Source organism: Rattus norvegicus, chromosome 9 (assembly GCF_021556685.1).
Source record: "Rattus norvegicus strain SHRSP/BbbUtx chromosome 9, alternate assembly SHRSP_T2T, whole genome shotgun sequence".
In the NCBI taxonomy this organism is placed as follows: Eukaryota; Metazoa; Chordata; class Mammalia; order Rodentia; family Muridae; genus Rattus; species Rattus norvegicus.
The window spans coordinates 40,997,890-41,016,088 of NC_141542.1; the positions used below are offsets into that span (position 1 = coordinate 40,997,890).

At 43.6% G+C, this 18,199-nt stretch overlaps 1 protein-coding gene across 4 annotated transcripts; it reads right to left on the reverse strand.

Moving 5' to 3' along the window:
• Positions 1-4,412: 4,412 nt before the first annotated feature.
• Positions 4,413-17,870, reverse strand: Ogfrl1 (opioid growth factor receptor-like 1). Of its 4 annotated transcripts, none has more exons than XM_087565916.1 (8): positions 17,496-17,662; positions 16,115-16,191; positions 13,573-13,659; positions 13,307-13,385; positions 11,030-11,108; positions 10,861-10,927; positions 10,609-10,754; positions 4,413-5,304 (listed from the first exon to the last, which is right to left on the reverse strand). In XM_087565916.1, the coding sequence occupies exons 7-8, from the start codon at positions 10,701-10,703 to the stop codon at positions 4,602-4,604; spliced, it is 798 nt and encodes a 265-aa protein (XP_087422042.1). In that variant the 5' UTR covers positions 10,704-10,754; positions 10,861-10,927; positions 11,030-11,108; positions 13,307-13,385; positions 13,573-13,659; positions 16,115-16,191; positions 17,496-17,662; the 3' UTR covers positions 4,413-4,601.
• Between the last annotated feature and the right edge of the window lie 329 nt (positions 17,871-18,199).

Here is an 18,199-nt window from a genome sequence, read left to right on the forward strand (position 1 = left end):
TTCAGATTCCTCCTAACAACTACGAGAATGAAGGCTTGAGTAATTTCTCTAATAACATTCCATTTCACGTAGCCACCTGAATGCAAGAACAGAAGATAAGAGGAACCATTATGACTTGTATTAACCAAAGGATGTTTAAACAGGCCAGCATGTAACAGAACTGAGAAACAAAAATAACCAGTGCAGACGAATCTTTGCTCCTCTGAATCATTTCAGCAAAGGTGACACATTGTTAAATATTGAGATGAATACTCTTTAAGAATGGGTGCTCAGGGTTCCTCGTGGCAAGAGTTTACAATGGGATAGTAATGAGAACTTCTGAATGAAAACCATTTACGTTCATTAAGGCACATCTGAAACCTCTAGGCATTCAAGTTAGAACTATAGTGTTTATTTCAATAATGAGATTTCTAAATACAGACTGTCCCTGAGTGCAATCTGCTTGGTGGGACTGGCTCCCTAGAACAGTGCGGGAGGTAGGGTAGTTTTCACTGTCAGCCTAGAGATTTCCCACACAAATCTGTTCCTGCAACAAAGTCAATGCTTAAAGAGGTAAGTAGACAAGCATTATTAGGCTACTCTATACGACATTCACTGCAGCCATCTTCCTTTAAAACTACCCCCACCTTGAATGATACTCGCGCACACGCACGCAGTGAAAGGAAAAGGAAAATAGTCCAAAATCAACTACTCCCCAATCCTCCTGTAACTAGGAAATCTTACTCCAAATAGTCATCAAAGGTCTGTTGATGTAATTATAACTAAGTTTTTAAATGTTCTTTTTAGAGGAGCCTGGAGAATAGTTTTAAATTTGCTTGGCTAAATGGCTGTGTGACAAACTTTGACTTTAAGATAACTAAGCAAATATGCTGTGTTCATTAACTACTTTAAAATACCATTTGACATGTAGGTTGACTTAGCAAAATGATCTTTCTAAGGACTACCTAGGTGTATGGTTCTTCCTTCTCAACCCATCCTACCTTCATTCCTGGTAAATTATGAAAATCAGGAGGGCGTGGTACAATGTGTCATGGCTAGGACAGGTTTCTATTACACATTCAAGTATTTATATATGTAACGCCAAAAAAAAAATCAAATATTAAAACTTTCCTAGTAACTCCTGAGTTGTAGATCTTCCGTTCCTTAAAACTAAGAATTAGAATTTCAAAACCTAAAAACAAAACTATACAATTTAATTAACAAGCCTCGATTTGGAGGAAGCCGATAAGATTTTTCAAGACCATGATGACGATTTAAACTTTCCTATTAGAATGAGTTTGAAAATGCAGAATACAATAATCTTAATGTCAGAAACATCTCCACCGTACAGAAATATAGAACTATTTATCACTTTATAGTATTTCAAAATATCTTCACATATAATTTTCCCCTCTGAAATATGAAAGCAAAAAAAAGTATTAGAAATGCACCAAGCTAATCAAGCAATATAGTATCTATTTGTTGTGAAATGTAACTTTATCAACAGCTGACACTTTGTAGCCTTGCGGCTTGGGGTCCAAGGAAGACCCTTGAGAACACCTGCTGATGCTTAGCGATGCTTCTAGCTACTTGGCCATGCGGCACGGCACTGTCTGGAACAGCTTCTCAGTAAATTACTGTAAGCATATGGTGTAAGCAACGCAAATCAGTCAAGTTCAGACCACTGTTTGATATCCAACACGCACATAAACACATTGTCTATCGATCTTATGTTAAAAAACTACTAAATGTACAAAGTGCTCTTTATAGAAAAAATTCGAGATGCTCAATTTTTATCAGCAAAATGAACGACTTCCTTCAACTTGTTCTTCGCTGAGTTATTTTCTCTGCTATTTACAGATTAAATGTAGGAAACATTGTCGTTTTATGAATACACAGTTTAATTAACCGCCATAGGAAAAAGGCCACTATTTTAGATGGAAGCCAGGGAGTTCTCCTCTAGAGACTAAGTCTTCTCAAATTAAATAGCATAACCTAACAAAATCATTAATGAGGAAGAATACTCTAGAATCTGTATTGTTAGATGTTTTTATTTCTAAGGGTTCTGGCCTACTGTAATTTCTAAGTAATTTAGATTATATTAACTTTAGTATCTGGTAGCTTGTTTTTTAAAACTATTTTTAGTATCTGGCCCCATGTCTAGTTTTTAAAAGTTGTGTATGTGTGCGCTTGAATGTATGTGCACCACATGCATGCAGGTCCCACCGCCCCAGAAGCCAGAACAAGGAGTCAGATCCCCGGTAGTAAAGGCAGTTGTGAACTACCCAGGAGAGGAACCGAACCCTGGTCCTCTTGAAGAGCAACAAGAGCTCTTTACTACAGTCATCTTTCTAGTCTCCTGGTCCCACATTTTTTTATACTAAACACCTTTAAAGTGGTCTGAATGCTTCATTGTGTTTTCAAAATTAAGACATCTTTAATTGCTCATATCCCTACAGTTCAGCCTAACTTGGCAATCCTCTTCCATTCATGAACCCCGTGCAAACGTCTACTGACATCTTAGACTGGTGCTACAAACGTCTCCTAGGAGAGTCCATGCATCCCTTGCACTGAACTGGATTTAAACTGGGATTGCTACCTGAAAGTCTTAACACTTCTCACATTGGAACAAGCGGAAGCTGATGTATTACCTACCTAGAACGATGAAGTGCTTCTTGCCTTACAGGGATATGATTGACAGATACATGTGTCTCATAGCTGTGCCACTATGATGCACAGATAAAGTCAGAGATAAATAACTGGGCTGTGTACATTTAAAAACAATAGAATCTTATTTCTAAAAGCATAAGATTGGCGGGAGTATTGTAGGAATCACCCTGACGTGGGCTGAAAATGCCAAGAAGACGATTATATGACATACTACAAAAGAGGAAATAGGAAGGCTTCCCTGGGCTGTGGGGGTGGGGTGGGTAAAAGCACATGGGGCTTTTCTTAAAAGCTGAAGAGAGATTTTTAAAAGTCAATTCTTTGCTCATTTAAAAAAAAAGTAAAAATATTTTCTGTTCATCACTTCGTCGGCTTGTATGAGTGTTCAAAAGTTCCTATCACAGTGTTTTTGATTGTCTTCTGATACGCACTAATAATTAGTAATAACTGTAGAAAAAAGCTTTTAACCAATGCTATGCAAATCTAATATTTACTTAAAGTGGGTATATATAATTTCAAACTGTCCTCAGTTTCAAATGACAAATGAAAGATGAAAATACAGACATAATACTTGAAAGTGAACATATATATATAATACATGAAGATGAACATACACAGATAATACATGAAGATGAACATACACACAATACTTGAAGATGAACATACACACACAATACATGAAGATGAACATACACACAATACATGAAGATGAACATACATACACAATACATGGAGATGAACATATATACACAATACATGAAGAAGAATGTTGCACACACAATACATTAAGATGAACATACACACACAATACATGAAGATGAACATACACACACAACACATGAAGATGAACATACATACACAATACATGAAGAAGAATGTTACACACACAATACATGAAGATGAACATTACACACACAACACATGAAGATGAACATACATACACAATACATGAAGATGAATGTTATATACAATACATGAAGATGAACATTACACATATTACATGAAGATGAGATGAACAGGCATACATAAAGATGAACATACTACATACATGTAGACACCATGGACTGGTGACATCAGCATAGTCCTCATGGCACCACTACACTAATGGCTCAAAGGACAATTGAGCAACAACTGTTGACAAACTTGTTGACAGTATGAAGAGTCATCTTTGCAAAATGACTAATTTTTTTTTGTGTTTTTTATAACATTCCTCAGTGATTTGCATCCATAATCAACTACCAATTTTGTATAGAACAGCCATGAAAAAAAACCAAAAGTCTATTTTCATTCCTTGTTTTTACATACAGACAAAAAAAAATCCTTTCTAAACACTTAATACTGAGAATATTTTTGTTATTATGAAACTTAAAAAAAATCATGAAATCAGACTAGTAAATATCCCCTCTGTTCCACCTGGACACCGGTATAGGAGAGGGCCCTGCCGTATACTGGAAAACGTGTGGTGGCTGAGAGAGACGGTGATGCCCAAGCAAGAAGAGAGGGAGAAGAGGAGGGCAGCAAACCACGGCAGAGCTCTGAGGCGCCGTAATCTGAGAATCCAGATTAGTTTCTGGAAACATTTGGGCACACCTCACTCATCATCCTCCGCTAATCTAAAAGCCAGGCGCTGCTGCATCACCAGAGGGGCCTAATGTCTGCAGGAATCTCTCGAGAGAACATGTTGGAGAGCATATGCTACGGAAGTGTGCCTAGACAACTTGAAACTACTTTTCAAGTGACTGTTATGTACAGAATTTGAAAACACATCCTAAATACATTCTTTTATTGGATCTGGTCTTAAGATTTCTTATTAAATGTTCAATTCATCGTGATCCAAAATAAAAAAGGAGAACAAAGGGCTTACAGCAAAAGTCACAGGTGGCTAACATTTTAAATGCGACCTCATCTCTGTCCTTCAGGATACATTAGACAGCAGGGTTTTTCTTTCAACTCCCTTAACCAGAACTGGTTTGTGGGTTTGTGACATTTTGCTGTGACACTACCTCAGCATGACAACTGGTATTTTCAGGGTTTTCAGAGTCTTTGCTCTGGTTTTCCCCTTCTCCATCTTTTTCAGAAGAAGTCGTCGGACATTCCCCTTTTCCTGCGGAATCATTAACGGTTTTCTCGGGTGGAGACTCTGATTGGTCGGCAGCATTGTCGTCCTCCGAGTTTCTTGGCTTGGTATCTTCACTGCTGGCCTCTGGGCTTGGCTTGTCTGTCTCCTCCCCGGGCTCTCTAGATGCCACCTTCTTTTCTTCCACTGTTTTGTTATTTAAGTGACTAGCTGCTGAGGAATTTTTGGAGTCCTTAGATTTCTTGTGCGTAGAAGTTTGGCCGTTCGAGCCTAAAGTGGGCAGAGTAGGTGTTTTCTGGGCTTTGCTTCTCTCTGGTTGTTCTTTCTTAGGTGGCCCCCATATAAAATTCTCTGATGGTGTGTAATGTTTCTGGGCAAACCGCAGGAGCTTTCTCCTCTCCCTCCTGTCTCGAATTGTATAAACGAAGTACTCCAGGGCACTCTGTTTGATATTGGGAATAGTGTTTTCCACGAGAGCCTCGTGAAGAATGAATTTTACCAGAGGAGATTTAAAACTCTCGTACCCAAGCTCACCAAGGCTTTTAAGAATTCGGGTAATCCTTAAATAGTTGTGCTGAGACCTGAAAGAGAGAATCGAATAAAATGAGGGAAAAAGAATCAGGAGAAGAAAAGTAAGAAAACCCAAACTATGGAGAAGATGATTTTTTAGAAATGCAAAGCAAGAAAATAAGCCTTACAGCAACTTTAATGTAATAAAAAATAGGATGCATTTCATTTAACCCATGTGGATTGTAACAGTACAATCTGATGAATGTGAAACTCAAATGTTAAAACAAACTCTCCTCTTTAAGAGACACATCAAGCACTGAGATTGACTGTGTTCTGGCTGGTGTTACGTTATTTATTAATGTCGCCGAGGACCAGGCATTCTACAAGAGCAGCTTCGCACACACAGCCAAGCATCAGATTAGCCAATGCTGCCATAAGGGAAGTAGTGGCCACGGCACGAGATGAGAGACAGAAAGAGCCAAGCACGTAGCCTTTATCATGGTAACGTTATAACAGCTCTGCTTCCTTATGAATTATTATTGTCTCTTACCACGCCTAACTTATAAATCTCATTGCAGAACAAAACAGAGCATGTGGAGGGCTCTGTACAATTTATGACTTCTGCCCTCTACAGGGAACTTCTGTACTTGCAACATCAAAGAAGGATGCTACAGTTTCACAGGTAACCAGGGCTAAACAGATGCACTAGCTAACAGCTGAACAGCTGGCTAGAAGAATTCTGACAAAGAAAACAAAACTACTTGACTGTGCCTGCCTCAGCTGTTGAGAGTGTGGGCCTCAGAGCCAGTCTGTCTCACCCTGGCTTTATTACTGTGGTGCTCTGAATCGGAGTGGCCCCCATAGAGTCATGTGTTTGAATGTCTGGCCATAGGGAGTGGTGCTATTAGGAAGTATGGCCTTGTTGGAGCAAGTGTGTCTCCTTGGGGGTCGGCTCTAGGGATTTTGAAGCTGAAAACAGACTCAGTGTTGCTCTCTCTTTCTGCCACCTGCTGATCCAGAGGTAGAACTCTCAGCGACCATGCTAGCACCATGTCTGCCTAACTGTGGCTGTGTCTAAGCCTCAGGACCTACGACAGGCTATTCAACTGTGATGAAAAGGTACGATGCCTATCTAAGCCTCTGCGTTTGCACCTGTAAAACAGGGAAAAAGGGATCCCAATCTAACTGCCCCCTTATCATCAAATGAGATGACACAAAAGAAGGGAATGGGCAAACCAGTAAACGGGGACATCATTTAGAACTATTCTGTGTGTGCATGTGTTCATGTATGCAATGGTGCGTGTGTAGGGGGCGTATACACACATGTGTTTGCAAGCGTATAAGCTCGTGTGATCTACCACCCTCAGCTGTGAGCACGAATGTTCCTCCTCCTATCATCTATGACAGCAGAATTTAGGACTGAGTAACAGCACATCTGTATTCAGCTTAACCTATTCCCTCCATCTTTGCTGGCCTCGACTTGCTAAAAAGCTTCAGATCTACACTTAGACCAACCTTGATTCCGAACATACATTTCTCCCACATGACATACCTTTTTCTTTCAAAACCGAGGCCATGCTTGGACTAGCATTTTCCAAACTTAATTTTGTCACAATTCATAACTCACCTCCCCAGCCTTGTTCAGCTGAACACACACACACACACACACACACACACACACACACACCCACACCCACACCCACACCCCTGGCTGAACCCTTAAGGACCCTCTCTCCTCCGTTACAGAACCATGTCTGATGTTAGCAGGTTGGGTATGTATTTACCCAAGATTGTGACACAACAGAACTAGTACTTACTCCTAACTCCCTAAATTCTGTTTTATATCCGACATTGAACTTTCTTGGAAGCACTGTGTATACGTCTGCCTCGGCTTCCAAAAGTGCTCAAGTTTTTTATTAGTAGTAATTACCCAGTCTCCTGGGAATGTTGGGAAAAGATGTCAAATTATTAGAGATATAGAAGCACATAGCTTCTGGTCTTATATTTTAATGAAAGAATACAGACAAAATACAAATTTGTATTATTTGAGCTAAGCAACTGCTGGAATAAAAAAAAATGTGTTATTTCCACCCTTTTGGATATTTGCCCCAAAGTGTGAAACTCAGCACATTTGTCTCAGTTTTATGAATCGGTAACATTTGAACTTTTAAAAACTTATTTATGGGTCTGTGTGTACCTGCTTAAGTTTATTATGCATCATGTGTGTGCAAGGGCCAGAGAGGGTCGGAAGAGGGTGCCTGACCCACAGGAACGGAGGTACAGACAGTTTGGACCTCCATGTGGAGAGCAGTAACTGTTGTCCACTGTGTTGAGACAACGTATCTGGGGTACTGTGAAGGCACGGTTCCGCTAATGACGGGGGCGGTTAGCTGTCACATGCATGCAGGGTTCTTCTAGTGAAAGAACTTATTGCAACTGACTTCATAAGAAGAGGTGGAGAGGAGAGGGTGACTGCTTAAAAGAAAAGTTGTGCTACAGGATGCAGTGGATGCCGCATTTGCAGCCAGAGCCACATCTAAGATGAACTGGAGACTTGGCATTTGCATATCCACAAGCTAAAGCATTTATGTAACCGAGAAAAAAAGAAGGTAAAAGCCAGAGCAGCTGAGGAAAATAACGATTGGGATTCTAGAACAAAAGTATCTGTAAAACAAAGGAGTTGGTTGTTTCAGGAAGTAAGTGTCGCAGTGAAAGGCAAATGGTGGGTGGAGGAGTTAAATCTGCACAGCCATGGCTTCCACACCAGGGACTGGAGGAAGAGGCCGCTATGGGGACAAAGGACAGTGCTGATTTTATCAGAAGATCAGATGGGTTAAGAGAGGGCACATCGGGAACATAAAACCCCAAACTCGGCTCAGTACAGCTCAGGAATCCTAGCTTACCACAAACCTGACCAGGATTTGCACATCTGCACTTTCAATAGCTGAACACACCTTGCCACTCTTATCCAGGTCACCTCTTCACTCAATTTCACTCCAGTTTACTCTGATTAAACAGTTTTCCTCCGCTGAGCCATAAACACAACCAAGTCCTGACCAGCCTACTGTGAAAAGCTCAAAATGTCTTCCAGCTTCAATCACAGATAAGCAATGACATTTAAGAATAGATCACAGAGAACGGGGTCCCCATTGGAGGAGTTAGAGAAAGGATTGAAGGAGCGTCTGTGTCTGCAATCCTAGGATTTAGAAGATGGTGCCAGAACAGTGGCAAATTTGAAGTCAACCTAGACTCAGAGATCCAGTCTCAAAAATAAGCAAGCAGAACAGCCTCACAGAAACCCAGTTTGGCTCCCAGCACCCGCATTAGGCAGTTCACAACTGCCGGGGGACCTCAGTTCCAGGGGATCTGATGCCCTCTTCTGACTTCTGGAGGCACACATGTGCACACGTGTGGCACACATATCTACATGTAAAAGAATTATTTTTTAATTTTTAAATCACCCCCCCCCCCCCCCCGGAGAGTTCACCCAGAGCTAGGAAGGCAGAGAGCTATTGGATGAGAGGAAGAGAGCTTGCTAGTTGGGACAGAGTGAAAAGGCTGTGAGTTCCGCCATTCTTCATCAGAGGCTAAGAGAGGAGCTAATTAAATAAAGCCTTCAGAAAGGGCTCTGGTTTGGGCTATAAACGAAAAGCCCTAACAATAATACCCTAGGAAAGCTCTAAGCCTTTGCTCACATTCTGTCCATGACTTATAACTTCCACAACAATGTACCAAACCAGAGTGCCACTCTAAGCAAAAAATAACAGAAGGAGAGTGGTAGGTACCCAAAGGGTGAGGTGCGATCACTGTTTGCCAAAGCCTTACTTGCAGATAGAGTTCTGCAACAGCAGGACAGAGAAACCATCCAGACATGGTTACCTACCTGCGTTAGATAGGCAGATGCGGATGTCTTGCCCTTACATTAGCTTACGTATCAAACTTTAACCTGAGTTATAAGTTAATGAGTCTCCATTCAGGGTCGTAAAGCTTTACGTCCATACGTTCAAGGCTTTAGCTGAACCTCCTGTTTTAAGAGTGTTACTTACAACAAAGGAAAGAGATGTCTCAACGCTAATATTTTACTCCTTTTACCAAAGTGAGGGGAATTCTGGGAAAAGTTTAAAGAGCTGATGCCAAAACTCTGATTGTTTTTTTGCCAAAGAGAAATTGCTTGCGTTGTTTTTTTTTTCCTTAATACTTGCCCAGTTCAGCTAATTATAAGGTACTAAAAAAAGTTTCTTAAAATTGTTAGTTGTATCGTCCAGTACTCATAAGTCACTCTATAATTAAAAAGGAAAAAAAATCAGTATGCCTATGAAGAAAATATTTTTAAAACTAAACTTTGGTTATAAGTATTAATCACCAATACACATATCCAAGCAAAACAGTACAGCTAAACCCATCCAGGAAAGCTGCTAAACTTCCCTTTATAGAGTTTGTAATGAACCAGAAAGAGGTACTTTTCCTTTACCTACGTCATGAAGACAACTGGACTTTCCCCTCAATTTTAGCTAGAAGTATGGCCATTTTTATACATTATAGACCACATTTACGAATTTAACCTAAGAAGTTAGCATGCATGAAGATAATATAAACAATTTATAGCCTAGGACAGAGAGAACATATGAAAAAAACCCGTAAACTCCTTGAAACGTGGCACATATAAGGAGAGAAGCCACGTTGGGCTGTAGGCAGAGGGTTCAAGAAGAAAGCATTCTGAAGGAGAACAGCCAGCTCTCTGTAGAATTTGTTCATTGTCATTCCTTAGAATGCGCAAGAGGGAACAAATGTAGTTCTGACTCGATTTTGATTCCTATTCCTAATGGCTACCTAGTCCTGTGGTCAAACGTGGCTAGTCCTATGGCCAATATCTGATAGCGTCATTTCATTCTTGTTTCCTCGACATCTACAAGTGGGCAGTGTCTATATAGTCCCATGTCCAATACCCAGAGCTTGTCCTGTGCCCAATGACGAGGCATTTCCATGCCCAGCGGCTATGTATTCCTGTGTTCAAATGCTAGCTGTTCCTGTGTCCTGCCTCTAGCTAGTCCTATGCCCAACAGCTAGTTATTCCTATGCCCAATAGCTAGTTATTCCTATGCCCAACAACTAGTTAGTCCTATGCCCAGCAGCTAGTTAGTCCTATGCCCAGCAGCTAGTTAGTCCTATGTCCAACAGCTAGTTAGTCCTATGCCCAACAGCTAGTTAGTCCTATGCCTAACAGCTAATTAGTCCTATGGTCAATAGCTAGTCTATCCAGTACCCCATGACTAGCCATCTCCATGCTCAACAGCCGGACAGACCTACGCCAATGGCTAGCTGTTCCTATTCTGCAGAGAACAGAGCTACAGGAGAAGGCCAGGGGCTTCACTTACTCATTCAGATGTTGAAACCGTTCTTGCCAGTTCACGGCCCGAGCAACATTTCCAGTCTTATCAATCAACTTTATCCCGAAGAACTCTAGCATCATTTTGTAAGCCAAGAGGAATCTTCTGATTGCTTCCTTTGTCTTTTTGAATTCCTAATATAAGAAGGGAAGTCGACTGAAATGACTTAGTAGCTACCAGGAACAATAAAACAACGATACATTTGGCTACCTTCTGTAAGGCGAAGTGAGCTTGCATTACCTCAATTTCATATGTGGTTAATTCTTTAGCATAAAAGTTCAAGCCTTGTTCTCTCAGGGGGAAAAGCCTGGTTTGTTAAAAAAAGAAAGAAAGAACAATTTTCAATCAACGTCGTCTTCAGAACAGGATGGGATAGGACACGGTTCAAGGTGGAGAACACTTAACTGACCATTGGATGTAAGTGTGGTTGTGCTCTAGCTTTTCATAGTCTCCTTTCCACTTATTCAGAACCTCTTCAATGTAAACACCTAAAGGGCGAATATTGAGAAAAGGAACCATTCATCACAACACAGTGAAGGCATTATAACACATGAGTCTCTTCAGTTTTACATTAAAACCTTCGGTTTAAAAGCAACACACCAGAATGCTCCTAAAAGAGGGCTATCCCATGCCAGAGTAATGCCCAGTAATGTGAAAAGCTTAACTAAAATAAAAATAGCAGCACCTCAGATTACAGAAGTCTGTACTGGCTGATGTATACAGAGGGTGGCATATGACGGCCTAACAATCGTTTTGTAAATAAAGTTTTATTGGAACACTGACAAGCACACCATTTTTAATATTGCTCACACCTGCTTTTTAGTACAAGACAAGCCCGAGTGCTTCAATGGACTATTTTCCAAAGCCTGACATATTTGCTGTCTGCCTCTGTGCAGGAAAACATTTCCAAACATTACCATCTCCGCATGACTAAGAAGAAAACGCTGCTCTTAAGTGGAATATTTGTTCAGAGCCTCACATTAGTAAATTAATAATGACAATTTGTTCAATACTTCACAATAGTTACAAAGTCGTGTGGGAGTGGAACACAGATCTTTGTGACTACAGAAAGCAAGTCCTTTCACTATGCCCCATTCTCTCCAATAAGAACCTAAAAAAATTCCTTGTGATTCTCAAGTCCGTCAAGGTCCTTATCCTGAGCTAGTCTTACAGAAAGCAAATGACAACAACAAAACAAACAACAAAAACAAAAAATGCCACACCCACAATTCATCTCCTTTTCATCCTCAAAGACCAGCAGGTTGTCACCAAGGCTCCTCCAGAAAGTCTGTGTAGAGTCCCACATTTGTCCTTCAGTGCTATTAACATGCTAACGTCATTTTCCCCTGTGGTTTTTGTTTTTGTTTTTTTAAATCAATGGTAAATGCACTGTGTATTATACTCTCCAGACTTCTGAGATACTCAAAACTTCAAGTTGATTGGATTTGCCCATTTCAGCAACACTCCTCAGGACATAATGTCCTAGCTTTGAGCCCTCCTTCCACCATTCCCATGATTCCCTCCTTCCCATGAGTCCAGCATTCTGGAACGTTTAGCCATAGAGGAATACTGTTTACTAGCTTGCTCTGTCTGCTATTTTATACCAACCAGGCCCACCAGACCAGGGATGGCACTGCCCATGGTAAGGTAACCCCGCCACATTAGTCATCATTCCAGAAAATGCCCTCCAGGCTTGCCCACCGGCCGATCTGGTGGGCATACTTTCTCAACTGAGGCTCCCTCTTTCCCGAACGACTCCGGCTTGTGTCAGTTGACATAAAGCCAGCCGGCACAGCTTACAATCTAGGCCCTTCACAAGCTGACTCATTCGGCTTTTGCTGAGAGCAAATGACAAGAATCAGGACTTCCAGGGAGTGTATCTGGCTCCTTTTTGCCTGCACACAATTCAGATACCCACTGTGAGGCACAGTGTGATGCCTCAGTTTTTTGCTTATGAGTTTGTAATCAAATTACCATAGCAACTGCCACGGGCTTGGGAAAGCTGCTATTCCGAGGGAGGTCGTACGGTTGTGAATGCTGCATGCTTATTTGGCATGGTTTGAACTGGGATGGCTGTAGTTCCCCAACCCTTGAATTTGAAAAGTGACAAAGGAAATTCTAAACTCAAACACTATATCTACTCATCTTCTAAGGAGGTTTTAAGTATGGCATAGAAGAAAGAACCATGGCCCCTGGGACTTAGCTCCACTCTCGAATGAACTCAGTGGCCCAGCAAGTCAGTCGTTCAGGCTTCCAATCCCAGTAACCACATCTTCGAGATGAAGAAGCTGATTCTGACCCCCTCCAAGGTCTAATCACTTAAAATTCAATAGCTCTATAAATCTCTTTTCTGATCATAAAAGAAGACTAACCCTCCCTCCCCCAAAACTAAACTAAACCAAACCAGCAAACAGAAACCTTGCCCCTCCTACTGTGTCAGTAACCACCATGACACACAGAGAGTAAGAAGGCACAGCTAACCGATTATTTCTCCACAGATCACTATGTGGATGGAGGCCACTCTCAAACCCAGGGCTCTGTGTCCACATCAGCCTGCACGGCAAGGCAAAACAAAGGTAACCAGCCACCAAATGCAGCAGGAACACACGAGGCCCAGAACAAGAGATGTACACCCAGGTACATGCTGTTATTCAAAACTTGCTTTCGATCAAGGTGGCTTACTCACCATCTGGCTTAAACGGAATTTTATTCTTATAAAAGCGAAGGTTGCTCAAGTCATTTTGGTATCGGATATCTTTGAAGTTCTGCTAAAGGAAAAGGTAAGTTAATCTTCAGTGTATGGACACACACACACACACACACACACACACACACACACACACACAGGCCCAAGGACCCTTCTGACAAGTTTGTTTACCAGCAGAGGAAAATCAGAAAAACAGAAAGGCAAAAGTTTACATTTAAAAAGAAAAATCATCGCGCTGGTCTTACTGGGTACTGATGTCGGTACTTGTACAGATCCCTCGCCGCATAGAAGCTTCTCTTTGGTTTAGCATTTCCTTCCGTGGAATCACCACCCTAGGACACAACGCGAAAACTCCACTTACACAGAGGATTATGCTGAGAAACTTCTGGAACAAACTTAAAATACTGAACCTCCATAAAGAACCCTGAGCAACCAGCTCCAGGTAAAGGAAACCATTCTGTCTCTTTAGTGACGCTTACAAGCAGTGCTTACTGGCATCCATCTACCTTATTTGCACTAAAAGCTTTTCTCCTAAAGGTATATCACTAAATAAGAAAAACAACAACAACAAAAACAACAACAACAAAACAAAACAAAACAAAAAACAAACAAAAAAACCTTTACCGTTCAATGCCTTTGGAGGTTTGGAGGGTGAATGCTAAGGATTAGCATCCACCCAGAGCATCACTCAGTGAATTGAAAACACATTCCATTCCACCAGGCGTTATGGGGCAGAGCCCATGACAAAGCTTACTTTCCATGGTGCCATGAAAGGGTTAAGTCGGTAAATCAAGATTTCTCATTAAATTTGCGTCTCCTGGCTGCTCCTGACACTCAGGTGAAAGGAAGGGAGGGTTTCAAACTAAATTAGCTTGCTAAACTACCTCCAAGTACCATAGCAAACATATAAGGCATGAGCAATCATCTGCCCATTCAATGATCAGTGAGATAGAAATCAGCAAACTTGATACAAATAACCCAGAGCAAGGCAGAGCGCTCTCGGGCGGAACGAACACTGACTGAAGTCCTTTCTAGGTGGTGGCTCGCTCACGCTGTTTACGAAGTGCCAGCGCTGTGATGTCACTTTAAATGGATAAGACATGAGTCTAATAACCTCTAGTTGTCCGGACCATATGTTGTATGGCAAAATGCATTTGTCCGGTGACACACAGAACCGGGAGACTGGACGCGATGAAGACGACTGCGGTGCTGAAATGTGAATCTTCACCAAGAAGTCTGCCCGAAACCCTCTGTCTCATTCCCTCCCACCCTCTGTCTGTCTGCGTTGACAGACTGGCATCTTCCAAGCAGCTTTCGCGCATTTCTGAAGTGGTGTGATTTCTCACTCTTACTACAAGTACAGAGATACTTTAACACCAAACCCTCTGCTGTTTAACAGTAGTTACACTGTCACGTTACATAAGCTAGGAAAGGCTCGACTTCAGGCTCTTGCCACACTTTTCAAAATAGCTCTGCCTAGCAAGTTTCGGGATCTTTTTAGCCTGAGCTACAAACACACGCGCTCCCATTTACAAAACACGTCTGTGTACGTGTACATTACTTCATTTGGGTTGCACAACACGCCCGACTGACGGTTATTAGTGCTGGCATCTCAGGAACAAGGTTGCTGAAACTTGGAGGAACAGAACAAGGCTCAGAGCCCAGTGTTGTGCAAGAGCTCGCTGCGTCCGACTAATTGGGTCTGAACCAGTTTTGCCCCTGCTAGAAGTGATGGATATTTGAAAATCTGGTTATGAAGATCAACGACCCAAGATCTGGAGCCAGGAGAGCCAGGGGAGGCTTGGCTCTGCTCCTTAACATTTGTGAGGCCTTAAGCAAATCACTTAGCTGAATCGGAGTTTTATCATCTTCGAAACAAAGCTAATGACTCATGTCCTGCCTGTTCCCCAAGACTACCATGTAAATGATGACATCCTTCACCCTGCCGGCATCTGTCCTGTTCACTTCTGTATCCTGGCCACCTTTTCCTCCTCAGCAAGGATTCTGCTCCTTAACAGTTCCCTCCCCTGGATCATCAAAATTCACTCTTCCAAGCCATTCCATGCAACCACCAACTATGCTGTAATTTCTCCCATCGGAAGTATATCTCCCTTGACCCAGGTCTAGCCTACTTGCAGATTGTATCTCTGATTTCTTTTGAAGTCAATCTTCACCAGGAACTGTGGGTAGCAGTCTCTCTTCTTCAGCCTACCCCACGACCCGACTTTAAAATGGGACTATTAGGAACTTTCCAACTAAATTTCCATCTACTCCATTCCCATCTCAGTGGTCACCCCAGGGACTTCCCTGCAATTCTGAACCCCTTAAGGCCTTCCACCCTGGAGCAGTGTTAACACTTGGCTATCAGAATACCACACTCCCCTGCCTTGCTTCCTGTACCACTGCTCCCCTCTTTTTTGGCTCCTCCTCTTAATCACACCCCCTTACAGAGGGTGAGAAGGCTGACCCACATCTCTCATGACTCCTTGATGACCTCTTATCCTCCATTGATTCCTTTTTTTTTAAAGTACAACTATATCCTAAATGCTTGCCTTTAGCTCCAGTCCTAGACTGAGTATCCACTTATAGAGACCATCAACTACTCGCCTATCCACTTGGGTGTCTAATGGGACAGAAAACTTAACAGAAGCCTTAACTTAACCTCTGAGGCATCTCCCGCCCCAGGCTTCCTCACCTCAGCTAATGGTACCATCTTTTGTCTAACATTTACAGAGATGGATGAGAGCAAAGACAGCTGGTCTTTGGCCTAATTAAGGGGGAACTGACCTGTCCACGTAGTGCACGAATAGGGTGAGGAATCAAAACGATGTCGCTAAGATTGCCTAAGAAGTCTGGTGGAACTTCTGGAAACAAAAATTAACAAATTAAAGGATACTCTACTTTTACTCAAGTTGTAGGGCAGTGGTTGAAATGTTATTTTACAATTGACCTAGTTAATTGATTACCAAGTTGTTTACTATTATTATTATTATTATTATTATTATTATTATTCCAAACTTCTGTCCGTGGCTATATACTTGGAAGACAAATGGAAGGATAAAACACTGAAATGTGCCGTGCGACATTGTTTCGGGTTTGAGCACACAATACTAAGTGCAAAATAGAAACCGGAAGACAAGGCAAGGATGGTCACGATTTCACCCAGGAGGACCAAGGCCCACACTTTGGCCCCGGACATACTTCAGCTTGCATCTTCTCTCCCTGTATGCTCTGGGCAAGATTTTCTCTGAAAGCCTCAACTCGGTTCTCCAAAATGGGGACGTGGAATGGAACGAATGCCCCTGGATAGCATTCCTTTCAATAACATGCTCAATTAGCTCGGATGGGAAGGCTCGAACTTCCTCGAAAGGTGATGTTTCCCCTAAAGTCACATTGGCTCCATTTTCCTTCAAGTTATAAAAGGGAGGCCTAATACAGAACCTCCAACCTTAAACGCTGCAGACTTCTTTAAAAATACACAGTTCCTCCTTTTAAAAGTTTCTGAAGCCACAAGAGGTTAAGGGAAGCCATCTATCTCTCTTCTAACCTATCTATCTAATTGTATTGGTCAACTGAATTAAGCTTGGTTGGATCAACAAGTCTTCTGGGTGAAACGAAATGTTTAAGGAATACTCGAAGTCGTTGAAAGGTCTCTCTTGGGGAAAAAAACGGTGTTATTTTTAAGTTTGCTTGGGAACCTTCTGCGATACTTTTAATGGTCATAGACCCCCGCTTGGGGGGCAGGGGAGGCTTGCGGGGCCGCTCCACAACTGCAGTTGTCTTAATCTGAATAATATTTTAATTTTGTAAAAAAAAAGATGAAAATAAAAATCAATTAACACGCACCGGCCGGGTCCTCAGAATCTTCTATTTTTAGTCTAGTTCCTCCCACCCCACCTTCGCATCACCCAGCTGCGCTGCAGAGGCAGAGAGAACAAGAGTGGAGTCGAGGTTTGCCTTGGGGGACTTCCCTGCGGTGCTCACAGCAAGGCCCCCGGGCCAGCAGCGAACCACCGGGCGATCCTGAACACCGCAGGCTCCCCCAGGTACCGGCGCCACGAACGCCGAGCATCCAGCCCTGCACCCCCCGGGGGGCCGCGCACAGTCCCCTCCCTCGTACTGGGCGAACTGCCCCTCCGGGCCCACTGTGGGTCCGGGGGCCGCGTACCTGCTCCGCGCCCGCCGCCTCCGCGTGGTCCTCGGGCACCGGACTGGCGCGGGGTCGCCCTCCGGCTCTCTCGGGAGGCTGCTCGGGCTGCTCCCGCTCGTCCTGCTCCTGGCCCTCGCCACCGCCTGCCGGCCCCGGCTGCTCAGGCTCGGGCTCCGAGTCGGTCTGCCAGGTGGAGTCGCAGTCCTCCACGGTGGTGGGCTCGCGGAAGCTGACCCCGCCGAGCAGGTTGCCCATTGAAGAGGCGGCGGCGGGCGCGGGCTGCGGCAGCGCGCTAGGGCCCGGGCATGGCCGCGCTCCGCTCGCTTCGGGCGCAGGCGGCAGCTCGCCCGGCCCGCGCCGCACAGCTCAACGCGGCCGCCGGCGCTCCGGCGCACAGGCGGGGAGGAGCCGGGCGCCCCGGGGCCGCCGCCGCACGAGTCCCATCCCGCCCATGCCGCCGCCGCCCCGCCCCGCCCCAGCGAAGCCAACCCACTCCGGAGCGCGCTGGACCAGCTCCACCGGGACGGGCCCCCCTCCACGGTCCCCGGGAGTGGCCAGGGGTCAGCTGCTGCCCCGCCCCCTTTGGGTCTGGATCCGCCCCCTTGGGGCTCCTCCCAGCCAAGCGGGATGTCTGATCCTGCCCAGGTCAGAGAGAGGAAGGAGGCATCTCCATCAGCAGGCGGGTCCTGCCCACACCCCAGCCCCCAACGGCGGATCCAAGA

Excerpts from the sequence above, each read along its gene's own strand:
- Ogfrl1 (XM_087565915.1), bottom strand. The coding sequence starts at position 17,732 with ATGGGCAACCTGCTCGGCGGGGTCAGCTTCCGCGAGCCCACCACCGTG. Across the intron at positions 13,660-17,495 it reads AGGCGGCGGGCGCGGAGCAG|GGTGGTGATTCCACGGAAGG; the intron begins GTACGCGGCCCC and ends GTTGTGTCCTAG. Across the intron at positions 10,755-10,860 it reads TAACCACATATGAAATTGAG|GAATTCAAAAAGACAAAGGA; the intron begins GTAATGCAAGCT and ends TTCTTATATTAG.